Source organism: Acanthaster planci, linkage group LG02, assembly GCF_054643075.1.
Source record: "Acanthaster planci isolate LZ-2023a linkage group LG02, COTS_SCS, whole genome shotgun sequence".
In the NCBI taxonomy this organism is placed as follows: Eukaryota; Metazoa; Echinodermata; class Asteroidea; order Valvatida; family Acanthasteridae; genus Acanthaster; species Acanthaster planci.
The window spans coordinates 22,494,683-22,510,366 of record NC_141778.1 but is presented as its reverse complement, the minus strand read 5'-3'; the positions used below and the strand labels follow the sequence as shown (position 1 = coordinate 22,510,366).

General features: G+C 42.4%; 1 protein-coding gene and 1 long non-coding RNA gene across 2 annotated transcripts in view; one reads left to right on the top strand and one right to left on the bottom strand.

Moving 5' to 3' along the window:
- Nucleotides 1–15,684, bottom strand: part of LOC147800023 (uncharacterized) — a 33,091-nt gene that overhangs the window by 3,896 nt on the left and 13,511 nt on the right. Inside the window, exon 3 of the long non-coding RNA XR_015428292.1 lies at nt 7,341–7,557. This is a non-coding gene — a long non-coding RNA (uncharacterized LOC147800023). The remainder of the gene's footprint in view (nt 1–7,340; nt 7,558–15,684) is intronic.
- On the top strand, nt 362–14,500 carry LOC110976131 (sodium/glucose cotransporter 4-like). Its single transcript, XM_022229162.2, has 14 exons — nt 362–800; nt 4,335–4,406; nt 4,782–4,886; nt 5,965–6,024; nt 6,806–6,907; nt 7,354–7,540; nt 8,721–8,932; nt 9,100–9,235; nt 9,560–9,667; nt 9,890–10,040; nt 10,250–10,418; nt 10,820–11,035; nt 11,623–11,749; nt 12,420–14,500. The coding sequence occupies exons 1-14, from the start codon at nt 684–686 to the stop codon at nt 12,647–12,649; spliced, it is 1,992 nt and encodes a 663-aa protein (XP_022084854.2). The 5' UTR covers nt 362–683; the 3' UTR covers nt 12,650–14,500.

Here is a 15,684-nt window from a genome sequence, read left to right as displayed (position 1 = left end):
ATGGATAAAACGAACGGATACGACAAACAGTATTTCACACAACGCATGAGTTGACAGAACACCAGAAAAATAAAAAGTTGTACACTAAACACGCCGAAAGTAAATTTCTAAAAGACACCGTTTCGAATGCTCACTCATCCACAAAAGGCCATATTCAAGAAAGGTCTTTGTTATTTATTTCATTTCGGGTCAACTTCACGCGCACATATTCACTGTGCAGGCCATTCACAAATTTATTCAAGTGGGAAACATTACGCAGCGTTTTTACAGCAAACCGCGGAGCTCTTCCCCTGCGATATTGACGGATGAATGTGCTGAAGCGATCAAAAAGGGACGTAACGTATGGTTATGAAGACTCCAATGCATGGTTATGAAGAATCATTGAAAAATGCCCTTTAGTAAATTATAATATTATCGATTCTGGCGAAGAATTCAAGGTGATGTTTTGGACACCTTCCAGCATAATGCAAATACGGCACGGAGCCTGCGCAGTAGGCTTCACCTGGAGGATTAGGGTCAGAGCACGAGAGCGTTAAAACGTACCGTTAAATGCCAACATGGATGAACGGGGGTCATGTGTACGTGTACACTGTACACAATGCGGCACCGTACGTCAGAGCGGTCCCGGTATTTACTAGCGCTGGTCAGACACACTGCGACAGTCGTTACATTGGGTTAGCAAGATGGGTTCCACCGAGTCTTCGAGTTCAGCGGCGGACGGAGATACGCCGGCACTGACCACGCTCGATTTTATCATCATCGCCCTTCACTTTCTGATCGTCTTTTTGCTGGGCATTTGGGTAAGTTTTTCCTCAAAAAATCTCAGAAATCACTCCGCCGACCTGGCTGTCGTTGCTGCCGCGATTGCTGCTGTTGTTGGTGCTTTGATGTTGTGACTGTTTTGGCCGTTTAAGCGCCGGTCACCGTATAAATTATAGACAGCTTCTCGCGTCGCTCTAGAAAAGTCAATTCGGTGGTTGACGATTCTCTGCTGTTTCAAGCTTTAAATTTTGAACATACCCCAACATCTCAGTAAATTACTTTCGGAGCTCTGTCGGTGAATAGGTTACTATAGGCCTAAAGGCTAGAAATCAACCCTCTATTAAACGAGATATATCCTTCGATAGCAGAGGTACAACTCTGCCAACAGGAAACCATTTTCAATCGTCAAGCACTATATTTATGCACGGTTGGTTTGTGTGTAGTCAAACAAACTGCTATCGGTCTAAAGCAAAATCGTTATTTTTGCCTACCACTGGCCGGTAAACTATGGCTAACCGTCAGCGCAAAAGCATAAAAATAACTCCACAAAGTGTATAATAAAACAAACTATCAAAACACAAAACACGTAGTACTGCTACAAACTGCCAGAGAATGTGCCCCCCCCAAAGTAGGCCTATCGTGACAAATGTACATTTTTGAAGAGAAAGCTTAGTAACCGACCAGGGCTGGCGCTTCATTTCAGCACCCATGAGCCGCACATGTGAGTATAGCCAACGCAAGCAAGGTCTACTGGCGCACAGAGGCAAACACTGTAACACTGTGTGCTCTTGGAGAAGAGTGTTTCCGAATACTTATGCTGGTATATTAGAATGTGTTATGGTTCAAGTATAAAAATAATTCAACTACAGATCGCTTCGATACCTTTACTTCGAGCGATGTTAAACATTTCTCTCATAACCCACTTCACGTGAATCTCAAGCCATAACGACTTCTTTTGCAAGACGTTAGAGAAAGATATACTTTGGGTGTGTCACTTATAATGTTCATTCAGTGACGCTGAATTTTTAATTCCCAAAACGCACAATGTTCGGGTAAGTATACAAGCGAAAAAAACAAATCCTCTTTGGCCCGAAGAAACTGGTCCTTGCTAACGCATCCTGTTGCAACGGCAAACACGCTTTTTATCACGCACATGTTCTCCGAGCACTTACGCACAAACACTTCACGAGGGCGTGGACTGGGCAGAGGACGGTATAAGCCATCTCGATTGGCTAAGCCTCGGGGGAGTGTACTTTGATGACGGCCGACCTTATTGGACTCGACCGGCCGTAAAATACCGTACACGTACATGTATACGCACGCTAAGTATACAGTGACCCGCCATAACTTATACATACTGTACATGTACACGCACATTGTATAGGATGAATTTAATATTACGTTTATACCGCGGCGTCCTCAAAATTCACTGACCCCAGCCGTCTATGGTTTTTGACCCCAGCCGTCTATGGTTTTATAAAAACCATACTGAAACCGGAGAACTGAGGTCTGCTGGGGATATTAAGATGTGGTTGACATCAGTGCGTATGGAAGAGTTTAAAAATATCCTGTCTGTGCATAGATCTGTCTTATATTGCCTGCTTGCCGTTCATAGTTGGCGGCTTACATTTGATGGATGCCAGGCTTCGTCGAACAAAAATGTTCACCTGCCTCTCGCCGTGTCTTAAATACTTTAAGTACTGACATTTTTTATTTGACCGGGCACTGCCGGTAACCTATTGAAATTCTTCGAATTTATCTTGATTTCTTTCATTATCTTTAGCTATTTTTACTTCTTGAGTCTTCCGCCTTTTCATCGGACAATAATTGTTCTCTGCAGCTTTTCCCGGATATAAACTTATAACTTTGAACATCTATCGCCACTCATCCCAAGAGGTGCTAATAACTCGGAAGTCATGATGACGTCATCGGGTTTCACAATTTCATGAAAGACTCAATTGCCCTCCAGCGCACGTGTATTTCAGGGGGAAATTTTGAACTACACATGTCCGATTTGAGGGTCATTTGCATACGTAATGAGGGCCATGAGCATTTGTGCCACGCAAGCAGCGGTTTCATTTCATGAAATGTAGGCCTACGTCCTTTTTTTTACTTTTTTGGTGTGATAAGGTCCATTCCTAACGTATTTTGTTAAAATAAAATCGAGAAATAGGGGCCTACCGAGCAAAACTAGTGATTTTTTTTCAAAAGCTTTTTTTCGTCAACATTAGTTTGTTTATGTTTTGGTACGGTTTTTAAAGGCTTGAAACATTGATTTCAAAGTTTTTCTTCAATTTTCTAAAATGGGCTGTGGTGGAGAGAGGTGTGAAGATTTCCGATCTCTTGACGGTTAGATTTGTTTGCTCTTCCCGACAGGATGCGTTTGCAAATCGACCTAAAATCAGCACCGATTACGTTAATTCTCGCATTAATCTTAAAGGCCTACCCTTAATTCAGTGCTTCGCGAATGAAAGACGAAGGTAGCATTATATTAAGTTCACAAGAAGTTCATTATTGGAACCGAGGTCTATTTGCCATTATAACATGCGAGGAAACTACAAATTCACAGTATATAGCCTCGGTGCGTTACATGGATGTACTATACATTGTGATCCACATGTACACTGTACATGTACATTGTACATAAACACCACTATAATGTACATGTATTCGGTTTTGCGCATGTAAAATACGTAGATCGTGCTGTGCAAACACGGTGTCTAAAATAACTCGGCATGAAACTCAAACCGAAATAATCTGGTCTGTCGTGTGCAGTATCTCGTTATTAAAATGGTGAAATTTAGAGTTTAAAAAACCAGAAAGACAAGAGATAAGTCAAAAATGAAACATTTTGTTACCTTAGCAACCACTTTGTGGCTAAATTTCACATTCATGTAGCATTTGTTTTCGCGATTCTGTGTTTGTTTTATTCGGTTTCAGCCATCTCGAGCAAGGTTTCAGTGAAACCTTTTGTGAATTTAGTGCGTACGGAGTCTTCAAAATAAGAAGGCTCAACAGAGGATTGACAAGTTGCTAAGGACGCTTCCTGTATGGTTTATGAGGGTCTGGTCAAGTAACCGCCGCACCCGTTTGAAATCGTTCAGTGAAACATATATGAGCAGAGGCTGAAAAATGTTTTCAACGAATAAATACAATAAAAATTTTAAAAAATAAATGCATTTTTAGTTGATGTCTGAGACGAAATTTTCTGTAATCGTTTGAAATTGGTAGATAGGAAGACATTCACTCAGAAAATGCATGAGTGAGATTTGAAGCTAATGACGTCCTCAGAAGTTACTTTTACTTGCTTGAGAAGACTTTCAAATTTTCAAAAAGCATTAACATCCCTCTAGAGAGACCACACCCCCCCCCAAATTTAACCCTGGGTGATTCGGGAATTGTGTAAAGCCCAATTTGGACTTAAAACGCAAAAATGAAGTGTGCAGATAGGCCTATACAGATGAAGACCCGTTAGAATTAAACTGAGTGCTGGCATACCACGAAACCTGAATGCACATCACACTTTGTCATATTTCTCCATAAACATTATGATATCCCTTTCTTGTTTGCAGGCTTCCCATAGGTCCAACAGGGGTACAACAAGCGGGTACTTCTTGGCGGGAAGGGACATGAGCTGGTGGCTGGTATGTGTGCTTATTTCTGAGCCCTTATGCAAATATTTGATAATTATACTAACCGAAAAGGCTTTGAAAAGCATTCATGGACATAATGTTTTGTGGAAGTATTGGCTTTTGATTTCTGTAACTTACACAGTAAATGTATCGTTACTTATGTTCACAGTGAATTTTGGGGTTTATTACGGGTTTTATGCAAAGCATCTTACAACCGGGGAAAAAATGTGGACAGGGCTGGCTTTTGATGTTGGATCCTCCGAACTGTGTAAGCTGAGGCCTTGACCTCAAATTTCAAAATATGTCCAAATTGTGTCATTTCCTCCCTTCGATATTTAGTCACTTCCTTCTTTCAATATTCAGCCATTCCCTTTCTTTAATATTCAGGTCGGGCTGTCACTGTACGTTAGCAACATAGGAAGTATCTCCTTCATTGGTCTTGCGGGGACGGCGTCAGCTTCGGGTTACGCGGTTATCTCTTATGAATTCCATGTAGGTTCACATTAAGAAATTTGTACATATTCTTGGGGGTGTTTATTTGTTGTTGTTTTTGGTTAATCATGTATCTTTTAAGGGATTTTCAGGAGAAAATCCTTGTTGATTAATAAATAATAAATTTTTACTAAGCTTTTTGTGAGAGTGACTGCCTCATGGAATGCCGTTACCATCAGATGTTGCGTGTGTCTTTTTAAAAGCCTTTTTCTTGCGTGTCCAGTCCCTGGGGCTCACTGACTTCCGCGTTCTGCATTTGCAGAGAAACAATATACTCACTGACCCGAGTGTGACCCTGGAATCTAATCGCTCGCTGAGTGCCACTGAGTTTATCTTCATTTTGCCATCTCTAAGTTTCTACGTGTATACGTAGATCCTCTTACGATAAGCACTTGGACAGTTTCAACAATAAACCGGACTCTGTTTTCATCGTGAATAAAAGAAATGCAAACGCGATCTGCGTCTGTTTTCCCAAGTGCGGAAACAATGAAAACCCTCGATGAGGAATGGTCTCAAATGTTTAAGTCCAAGATACAACAACAACAACAACAACAACACGTTTTATTCAAAATGTCTAGATGCTTAGTCAAAACAAACTGTTCCAATTTAGTTACCATTAGGCCTAGACTTGAGCCAACAGAACTCTCCCATAAGGAATTCTACCTGTTCATCTAAGGTACAAAATGCCGTTTCCAAACTGTGAAAACTTCCACCGTCCACACATTCCTGCATTCGGCATGTCCTCGTTATTTGGGTCAAATGAAACAGAGAAACAAATATCCACAGGGTGGTTGTATACAACGGACACACTCCGTGTGTGTTTTAAGAAAGTTTGCAAACATAACAAACAGGAAGAACATTAATTTTCATATAAAGAGTCTCCCATTAAAAAAAAAATCACACTGGCCCCCGAAACAGGAAGAACATTAATTTTCATTTAAAGAGTCTCCCATTAAAAAAAAAGATTCACACTGGCCCACAAGACTCATATAAGTATAGGGGACTTTCACTGAGTGTCAAAAGCATTTCTGACATGATGACAGACTGATTTCCGTTGGCCATCTTTTTTCATCTCCAGGGACTCTTCTCTCTGCTCCTGCTGGGATTTTTCTTCATTCCCATCTACTTTGCTTCTGGGGTAAGTAATGTGGTAAGGTCAACGCCGACCTAACTGTAAATGACTCAATACGGTGGCGTACACTGTGCCGGAAATTGGGGGGGGGATTCAAAGGTGGGGGGATGACTTGCGCGGCCATGGAAATTTGAAAAAGGGGAAGACATCACGTGACAGTATCATTATTTAATATGTATTCTATGCATACAGAATTTTAAATTAGAATGGAATATTTACGGTCTTTTCGCCTTTTGTTTTTCCTTTTTGAATGACATTGAATGTATATTGGTTGTTAGGAAGTCCGAAAAATTCTTCCCAATCCGCTTTAAGTTTTTGCTTACCACAAAAGGGGGGTAAGCCCACCACCCCCTCAAAAATAGGGGGATATATACCCCATGCCTCGGGATTTACGCCCATGACTAAATGGACAGTTACACGAGAATAAAGGTAAATATGATCGTGCTCAGTATATGCCAAACAAGTAGATACTGAAGATGGATGTTTCGACATGGTCACTTTCATTCCCATGAAATGAATCCCGGCTCAACTGTGCTTAGCAAAACAAGCCGAGTTAAACAAAGCGCATTCACTTTCGAAATAATTGTCCACGAGACTGTCTTACTGCAATTTAATATACCCGTCATCACAAGTACGAGTTGTTGAAAGAGTTGGGTAAACGATTCTAGGTTTATTCATCTTATTAACCCGTTGATTCACGGACAGTTCAGAATCCCTAGAATATGTTCTTTGAACCCCCCCCCGCCACCATCATCATGAAATTTCTCCCATGTACTTCCCCAACAAGGTGTTTACGGTCCCTGGATATCTCAAGACACGGTTTGGAGGCGAGCGCCTGCGCATGGGGTTGGCCATCATTGCACTGGTGTTTATCGTCATTGGAATCTCGGTAAGTGGTTCAGATTAGCTTTTCAAGTTTTCACAGAAAAAAATGCAACTCCTGGTGGCTCCACGAATACACTTTTGTAGGACGTGTATGCACGAATCCTTCACTCAAGAAATGTTGCTCTAAAGCAATGCCTGCTTTACTGAAGAAAGGTCACTTTGCTTTCAAATTCACTCTTTCAAACAAATTCATATAAATGGGGCTCTGAACTCAATGTTAGGTTGAGAACTTGTTTCATTAGATATGACAACAAAAATCAATTCGTATTGAATTTTTCTGATAATTTCGTTAAACAAATTTAATATTATGCTTCCCATTTCAACTAGGTTATACCTTTCTTATGAGAAGAGAATACAGTTATCAATTTTATATTACCAGTAAACGAGGTAAAGACGAGAAATACTCCCCACTCTCTATAATGGAAAAAACGTCTTACCTTTCATTGAAAGTCCGAGATGTACGCGGGTATCATCATCATCCAGCAAGCCCTGGGCTGGAACATCTACATCTGCATCGGCATCCTCCTCGTCCTGACCACGGTCTACACCATGGCCGGAGGACTAACCGCCGTCATCTACACCGACGCCTTGCAGGCAGTCATCATGATCGGTGGGGCGTTCATCCTGATGATCATAGGTGAGTGGACAGGCAACCTTTGTTTCTTTGAACAAAAAAAAAATCCGGAGAGATCGTGTCAGGGTTGTAGTCGAGTCCCCCCCCCACATGTCCTCCGCAAAGCCAAGTTCACCACAAGTTAATTAAAACAAGGACTAAGGTTTCAAGTCAGGCAACAGACAATTGAAATGAATCGCGACGAAAGCATTCTGTTGTTAATGTACCTGTGACTCGTCGCGATTAACGGGCACATCTTCTAAATAGCTTTGCAGAAAACACGTTTTCAAGAGACAAACAACTTTCACTGTACATATATCTCAGAGAATGTTTGTTTATAATTACATTGAGTTTTTAGACAAATCTTGTTTGATCTGTAGCCTAACTCAATGTACATTTCAGTTGATGCAGACAGTGTTTCATTTTTTTTCTGTCATCAAACCAGAAATTGTTAAACCAATTTCGCTCGATACTATTCCAACTTTGGTCTACCAGTTTTAAACATTATCCCTCAAAGTTGGGAAAAAGGTTACCGAAATTAACCAAAATCAATGTCATTTCACGTCAACCATTCTTAACAAGACACTCCCGACATTGGTGTTTAACTTTTCGAAGAGTGTAGCGGTTGCCGCTGGTGTTGTATAATAGCGCCCTCTTTATATCCGTCACACTCTTAGGTCGAGTTCGGGCGGCCTGTTCTTGACACGGGTTTCTTGTTCTCGCGCTCGAACGGCGGGAACACGACTCATGAACACTGTTCTTGAAACAGGATCACAAACCACCTCCCCGTCACGGTTTTACAGGAAAACACGGAAAAGCTTCAAAGCCATAGACAATGGGACGTTTTGCAAAATTACCGTTAATTATTTTCCGTAACACAGAAATGAATGTTCCTGTTTATACAGAAAAGAATTCAACCGATCCAAACATTAACTCTCGAATAGCGTAGCCTACATGGACGCCGCCATGTTGCATGTTGCTTGTCACTAACTACCAGCGATAACCGGTTGTTTGTTCCCGGCGTTCGAGCGGCCGACCCGCGAATAACAAATCGAGCTGTTCGTGAACATACGAGAACAAGCCGTCCGAACTCAGCCTTTAAGGTATCGAAAACACGGCAGGGACGTCAAAAGATACATGACTTGTGTAACAAGTACGAAGCGAGTTCCCCCATTTCAAATTTTCAATGATCAATTCCGACTAGCTTTTGTCCGGATCGGCGGGATGGAAAATCTGAAGTCCGAGTTTCTGATGGCGGTGCCTAACACCACTCAATGGGAATCCAACTCCACTTGCGGAGTGCCGACCGAGCAGGCATTCCACATCTTCCAAGATGCGTCTTCGAGCGGCTTGCCCTGGCCAGGAGTCATCTTTGGCGTCTTGCTGTTGTCAGCCTGGTACTTTTGCGCAAATCAGGTTCGTCGATGACATTCTGTTCATAATCGGACATAGCCAGACATTTTCGACAAATGTTCGAGGCACCGTTTCACAAGACCCCGATTTATCTTTTTTTACGATCTTTATAGTTTCCTCATTTTTGTTTCCACAACTGCTCAGTCTAACTTTATTTTGTGTCTTAAAAGGTTCTCGTCCAGCGATCCTTGGCTGCCCGGAATGTGACGCATGCCAAGGCTGGCAGTATCTTGGCAGGCTATTTCAAAATTCTACCCATGTTCTTGATGATATACCCTGGTATGATCAGTCGAGCTCTCTGGCCAGGTATGAAACTGCATGCTCGCCATTAACCCTGGAAACGCAGAACTCAACTGCATTTTCCACAATGAAAGAACAAAGATCTTGAAACATTCAATTTCAAATATCTTTGAGGGAGATCGCTAGGATCCTGAGATTCTTGAGTAAGCAAAATCTAAGCTGAGATCCCCTATCAATTCACATCAAAAACTGACGTAGACGTGAAACTAAGACCGTTGTGTTATACGATGAACACACTGCCAAACTCCAAGAGAACAGAAGTCTGTGTTTATAATTTACGTTTAAGACTTGCCTGCTGTCACGATTTTTTTTTCTTTTTTTAATTTTTAGATGAAGTTGGATGCCAGGAACCGGAAATATGTAAAAAGGTCTGCAATAACCCCGCTGGCTGTGCAGACATTGCTTATCCTAGACTGGTTCTCTACCTCATGCCAATGGGTACGTTGCATAAGTCTTTCCTGAATGTAACTTGCCACTTCCCCTTCGCTATCTTTCTATCTCAAATGACCATTATTTAGCACGGCCTTTTGTTTTCACTGAGATACACCTTGAAGATACTATCACTTGTTGGACCTCTCTGTTACCTAAAACGATGGGTTCGCTTCAAGAGCAGCCTAGTGCCGCTCTAAACCGCCGCTTTTTTAATCGCAATGAATGCAGGCATAAAGGGCCTGATGCTGGCCGCCATGATGGCTGCTCTTATGAGCACTCTGACGTCAGTCTTCAACAGCGCCAGCTCAGTCTTTACCATGGACCTCTGGAAACAGTTCAGACCCAAGCCAAGCGAATTGGAACTGGTCATTGTTGGAAGGTACCGCTCTCAGGTCTTTCTCTGTTGTCATTTTCTATTGCTTCTTCACTGAAGAATGGAACCTCATGAAGAAAGTCAAATTGTGCACCATTCCTGAGAAGTTCTAAGCCGTTTCTAAGGCGTTGATATATGAGAGATGTTCCCGTGTCACCATGAAATGAAATCAATTAATCTTCCCTCTTTTTTGTGGTTGTCTATACTTCCCTTAGGGTCGTGACGTTGGTGCTAGCGTGTATCAGCATCTTGTGGCTGCCGATCATTCAGGCCTACGGCACGGGACAACTCTTTGTCTTCATTCAGTCCATGACGTCGTACTTTTCGCCTCCGATGTTCGCCATTTACGTCGCGGGAATGTTCTGGGAGAGAACCAACGAACCAGTAAGACAACAACGGACAGACTTGTACAGTCTCAGACACAGTTTCGTGCTGCAAGTGGTCTGAATGATTTTCCTTGGTGTTCTGCTTGTCTACACAAAAATTCAAACCATTTTAAACTCCAGTAAATACACAGAGTGCACCGTAAGGACCAATGAAACACGAAACTACAAATCAGTTCCATGACCATCTATTTCCAATGCAGTCCGATAGAGTTGAGAGTGGATAGCCAATGGAAAACAACGATTTCAGCGGTGTTGTATAACCTTTAGGCTACCGACTGCACCTCCTTTGTGTAATTAACCGCCCTATGTGCGCAAGGGCTTCTCAGGGTGTGTGACTGCTTTGATGATTTGAAAGTTCTAATAATCTTTCTCCTTTCTTTCCTTTTCTCCCTTTCTCAGGGAGCTTTCTTTGGACTGGTGGTCGGCTTTCTGATCGGCGTCACCCGTCTGGTGCTGGACTTCGTCTATGGTTTGCCGTCGTGCGCCGAACCCGACGAGCGTCCAGGCGTGCTGCGCAACCTCCACTACCTTTACTTCGCCTGCGTGCTGTTCATGGTCAGCCTCCTGGTGACCGTGGTGGTCAGTCTTCTCACTAAGCCCATCCCACGTGAAAAGGTAACCGACTGGTACCAATGATCATTGCACGGTGGAATTCCTGTGCAGTATCGGACATAAGATGTCAAATACTTTGGACCCACGGTCTTTTTCGTTACTTGACCAAATTCCTAACGCTGACAATGATACCAGTGACAGTCAAGCTAAAATCATGCAATACAACACCTTTTGCAGAATGTTTGCACCAAAAAAATGGATTAAGAATAAGATTTGGTGCAAATACGTCATCAGGTTTATTCTTTCCTGACGATATTTCAGGCATTAAAAAAATCGGCTTTTGTGATAAGCCATAGGTACTTTAAGCGTTCGAGCGCTCATTAACACAAAACACAAAAGACATACTTTGCAAATACAACATTTTCCATTATATGACTAACATAGTAGTAACACTCGTGAGCTCTATAAAAACTACAGAAATGGACACTGTCAAGTACATTCACATTCGTCCAACTTGGATACCACTGGTTGCTCATTTAATCCTGAACCATGTCAAATCTGACAAGGTTTTATAGCGCTGCATCATATTAGTTTTGGCATTATCGGGACAGGTTTAAAACTTGACGTTTGTTTTGCCTGCATACACGCAGTTGATCCGACTGACCTGGTGGACTCGCCATAGCAGCAAGGTTCGCCAGCCTATGGAGGAATGCCAACAGGGCGACAGGGTGAATGGACATTACGAAATGGTGGAAAATGGGTCCCCAAAGGTTGAAGGTACGGTACTATATACCCGACCTCAGTTTTCTGGTTTGGTTGCAACAGCATGACTGTGTATATAGCATTGATCCCGGATGTGGTGTTCAATGCATGCTCTTCAGTTTTCATCTTTGCCCCGGGTTCAAGTGCACCCTCATCGGCGGCAGAAAGACAGACCGGTGCAAAGCTTCCAACTGGGTTCTTGCGCGCGTTCGGGGTGTACGCGAAGACCATACATTCCAGAATAAATTCGCTGCGCATACTTAGTGTGCGAACAACGCGCATAAATTGGCGCGCCTATGAGGTGAGTCTGTAGCAAAGGATGGACAATTTAAAAACACGCCCTCTTTTGTTCCCGCTCGGAGCGGATAACAAATGGGTGGTTTGTGTGATCAAGATACACTGTAGCCAGTGACAACGCGCACGGTGTGCACGCAATGATCATATGGCTCAAACCATTAGTCAAACATTCATTTTGGTTGCACTACTCGGTGCGACGTATAAACCTGTTTGCGTACGAGGTGATTTCCCACCAAAGGCATTTCGTTGCTATTCAAAAACACGCCCTCTCTTGTTCCCGTTCGAAGCGCTCTGAAATAATCTGAAGATGACAATGACAGGATCTCACCCCTGCCAGAAAACTGCTCACTTTCTCGTAAATATACATAAATGTACCTATTTTTTTCAGATGACAATATCGAGGTTGAGATTTCCATTCCCCGTCGAGCCTGGTATTGGCTTTGCGGTGTGGGAAGCACGAACAAGCAACCTTCCATGGAGATGACCCCGGAGGAGAGGGAACACTTAGAAGCGAAAATGACGTCTATTGAAGAAGATCCGAAATGGCGCCGCGTCGTCTTGGTAAACGCTTTCGTCTTGGTAGCAGTTGGAATTACCTTCTTCGCAGTATTCGCATAAAAGATCTCCAGCGAAGCATACACCGGCGCCCTAAACCAGGTGTGAATTTTAGAAATTTGAAACCTACGACCGAGTTCGGGCGGCGTGTTCTACACACGGGCTCCTTGTTCTCAAAGCCGGAGACAATGGAAAGTTAGGCAAATATCAACATTAGTAATTTTCCATAACAAAGCAATGAATGTTCCTTTTCAAATAGAAAAGAATTCAGACAAGTTATTAGAACATTAACCCCCGAAGAACTTACATAGACGCCGCAATGTTACTTTCCCCTAACTACCAGCCATAACCGGTTGTTTGTTCCCAGCGTTCAAGCGGCCGGCCCACGAACAACAAATCGAGCTGTTCGTGAACATACAAGAACAAGCGGCCCGAACTCAGCCTCAGAGTATTATGAGCTTCCATTTGAAACCTTGGATCCATATTTTTTGGATCTGGTCATATATTACTGACGTCTGTTGTCCTTAAAATGATTTTTAAGACAACATGTGAGCTCAGGTAGCTTTACGTTCGTTTACATCATGACGTTTCGGTTATGATGTGCATTAACTAGTTTTTGTTGGGTTTTTGAGTACACAGCTTTCAATGCAATATAAATAAGAGAATAAATTTAACATAGCTATATGTATTGTATTTTACTGCATTTACATGCTGGTTTACAGGGTCACTCAACGAGTTTTGCTCGAAGAACATTTTGCAACTGTTTCGATCTGAGATTTAAAGTTGCAATTAAGCTCGTATTCTTGTAGCCCTTGGATTGAAGTGAATTCCTTAGTTTGAAAGGGCAGCGTCCTGTCGTGTTTGAATTTTACGATGTAAGCAGGAATTTATCATTAAATGTGTCTAGTATAGTGTAGTATAAAGTTGGAACTTACTATGAGGCATATGCCCAGACAGCATGGTAATGAATAGTTCGATCGTCTATAGAGGCGATGGGACCCAACTGTACGATCACATTTCATTCTTCGCCAACTGAAATTTAGGTTCACTAAACCAATTTGATTAGTATAAATTCTCGAAATGTAACAATTGAATTTTTTGGCAGCTGTTTCAATAAAATGTACGCTGCATTACAAATAAATAAATAATGTAAACGGGTATGTAGTGTCCTTGGTGACAATTAAAAAGGACGAAAGTTGAAGTTCCTAATTGCCGTCATCAGTTTGTTCCTATATAATCATTATGTTCTATTCAATGTTTGGTTTTTTTGGGGGGGGGATGACGTTAAGTTATGGTCATGCAGATTATATTCAGGCCTGAACAAGTTAACATTTTCCTAGTAGGCCCTATTTCTTATTTGTGCTGTTAATTAATTTCTTTTTATTAGGTTTGACTTTAGTGGTAATGTTGGTCCGGTCCATCAATATCCCAATGAATTTAAAGCAAAATAACTTTTCGATGTGAACTTTAAGACAGATGTCGTGTCTTGGTGGAAAAGTATACTGAAAGTGGAAGTTTAGACACTCATTATTTAGTTCATTTGTAAGTTAGTTTATTTAGGATCAAGAAATGATTTCCATTATTTGACACATTTTAAGGTTGTGAACCAGTTTAAGAGGGGTTCACGGATCTTTGCAATTATATATTTTTTTCTTCCTATTTTAATTATGTTATGCCTGGAGATGTGTACATAGTGCAGCTGAGTAGTCTAAAAGAAGAAACCAATTGTCCACTTTGTCATAAAAGCACCACATTTGGCATAGATCTAGATCAATATACAATTAAAGAATTTAGATATTGAGACACCTGAAATTGTGGTGAGGAGAAGCACGGCGGCCATTTTCCAAAATAGCCACTCTTCACCAATAGCAGCGTTTGGTATGTTTCATTAAATTTACTGGTATAGAAGACTCATTATGTGTCCGGAATTCCAAATTTTTCCGTATGTTTGAATGCCGATGTTTATTTTTCTTCAGAACACCCGAAAGCATTGCAAATGACTGCTTATTCTTAGGAAAACAGAGACAAAATGAAAAAGTCCTATAACAAAACCAATTTAGATATGCTGTCTATGTATCCGCTTCGAGCAGAAGCACCCCCTCATCGGTTGAAAAGAGCCACGTTGGATGTGAGTATTAATTTTACTGGCAAAGAGACGATTGCAACGAAATGCATTTCCTTGTCGTTCGGGAACCAGCGATGCGCAGTTATTACCAAAGGAGCCTTCACTGCTAAGGAAATAGCGCTCTCTGTTGGTGCAGCTTGAGGCCCATTGCAGCACCGTCACACCTAGTATTGAGTATATAGTGGTGTGACTAAAAGAAAGAGGTCGCAGCCTAGGAGGTCGCAGCCTAGAGTAGGCCAGTGCCATGCCCCCTGCTCCCCCTGTATATGTGTTGGTATATGCGTAGTGACGTAGCTATGAAGGTAACCCCACCCCCGGAACTCTTGCCCCGCTTTTACCCTCCCTGTTGGAAGAACCCGGTAGCTTCCAGCAGCAGCATGCAGGAGTGATGCAATGTGCGTTGTGTACCAGTCTACGCACGTGCAGACACATTCAGCTGGTCTAGTGGTTTGCTTCTTGGGGTTATAGGATACTCCATGTACAAGTTATTATTCCAAAACCTGATGGGTTTTTATTTTCAAGCTTTCAAGAATGGTGGGTTGTCAACAAGGAGGGACTTGAGTGAAGCTTGGTGTCCATGTGTGTGTGTGGGGGGGGGGTGCTGACGGCTTGCATCGAGAAAATATTGAGTTCTGCAATACCTTTTTTCCAGCGTTATCGTCATGGAGGTAGTTACACAAGGGTAGAGGTGTTTTGATAGGGGTATGGCCGGAGTGGTGCCGGAGTGGTGGCGGAGTGGTGCCGGAGTGGTGCCGGAGTGGTGGCGGAGTGGTGCCGAGTGGTGGCGGAGTGGTGCCGGAGTGGTGGCGAGGGCTGAATAATACAGAGTTTTGAGGCATGGAATCTGTACTGTTGGTGGACTTCGGACATCGATTGATTATGCGCACTTCGAACAAGAACCACACGTGCATCTCTGCGCTCTGCAAACTGGAAGTAGTTACAGCATGCAGCGTTGATATCAACTTTATCAGAA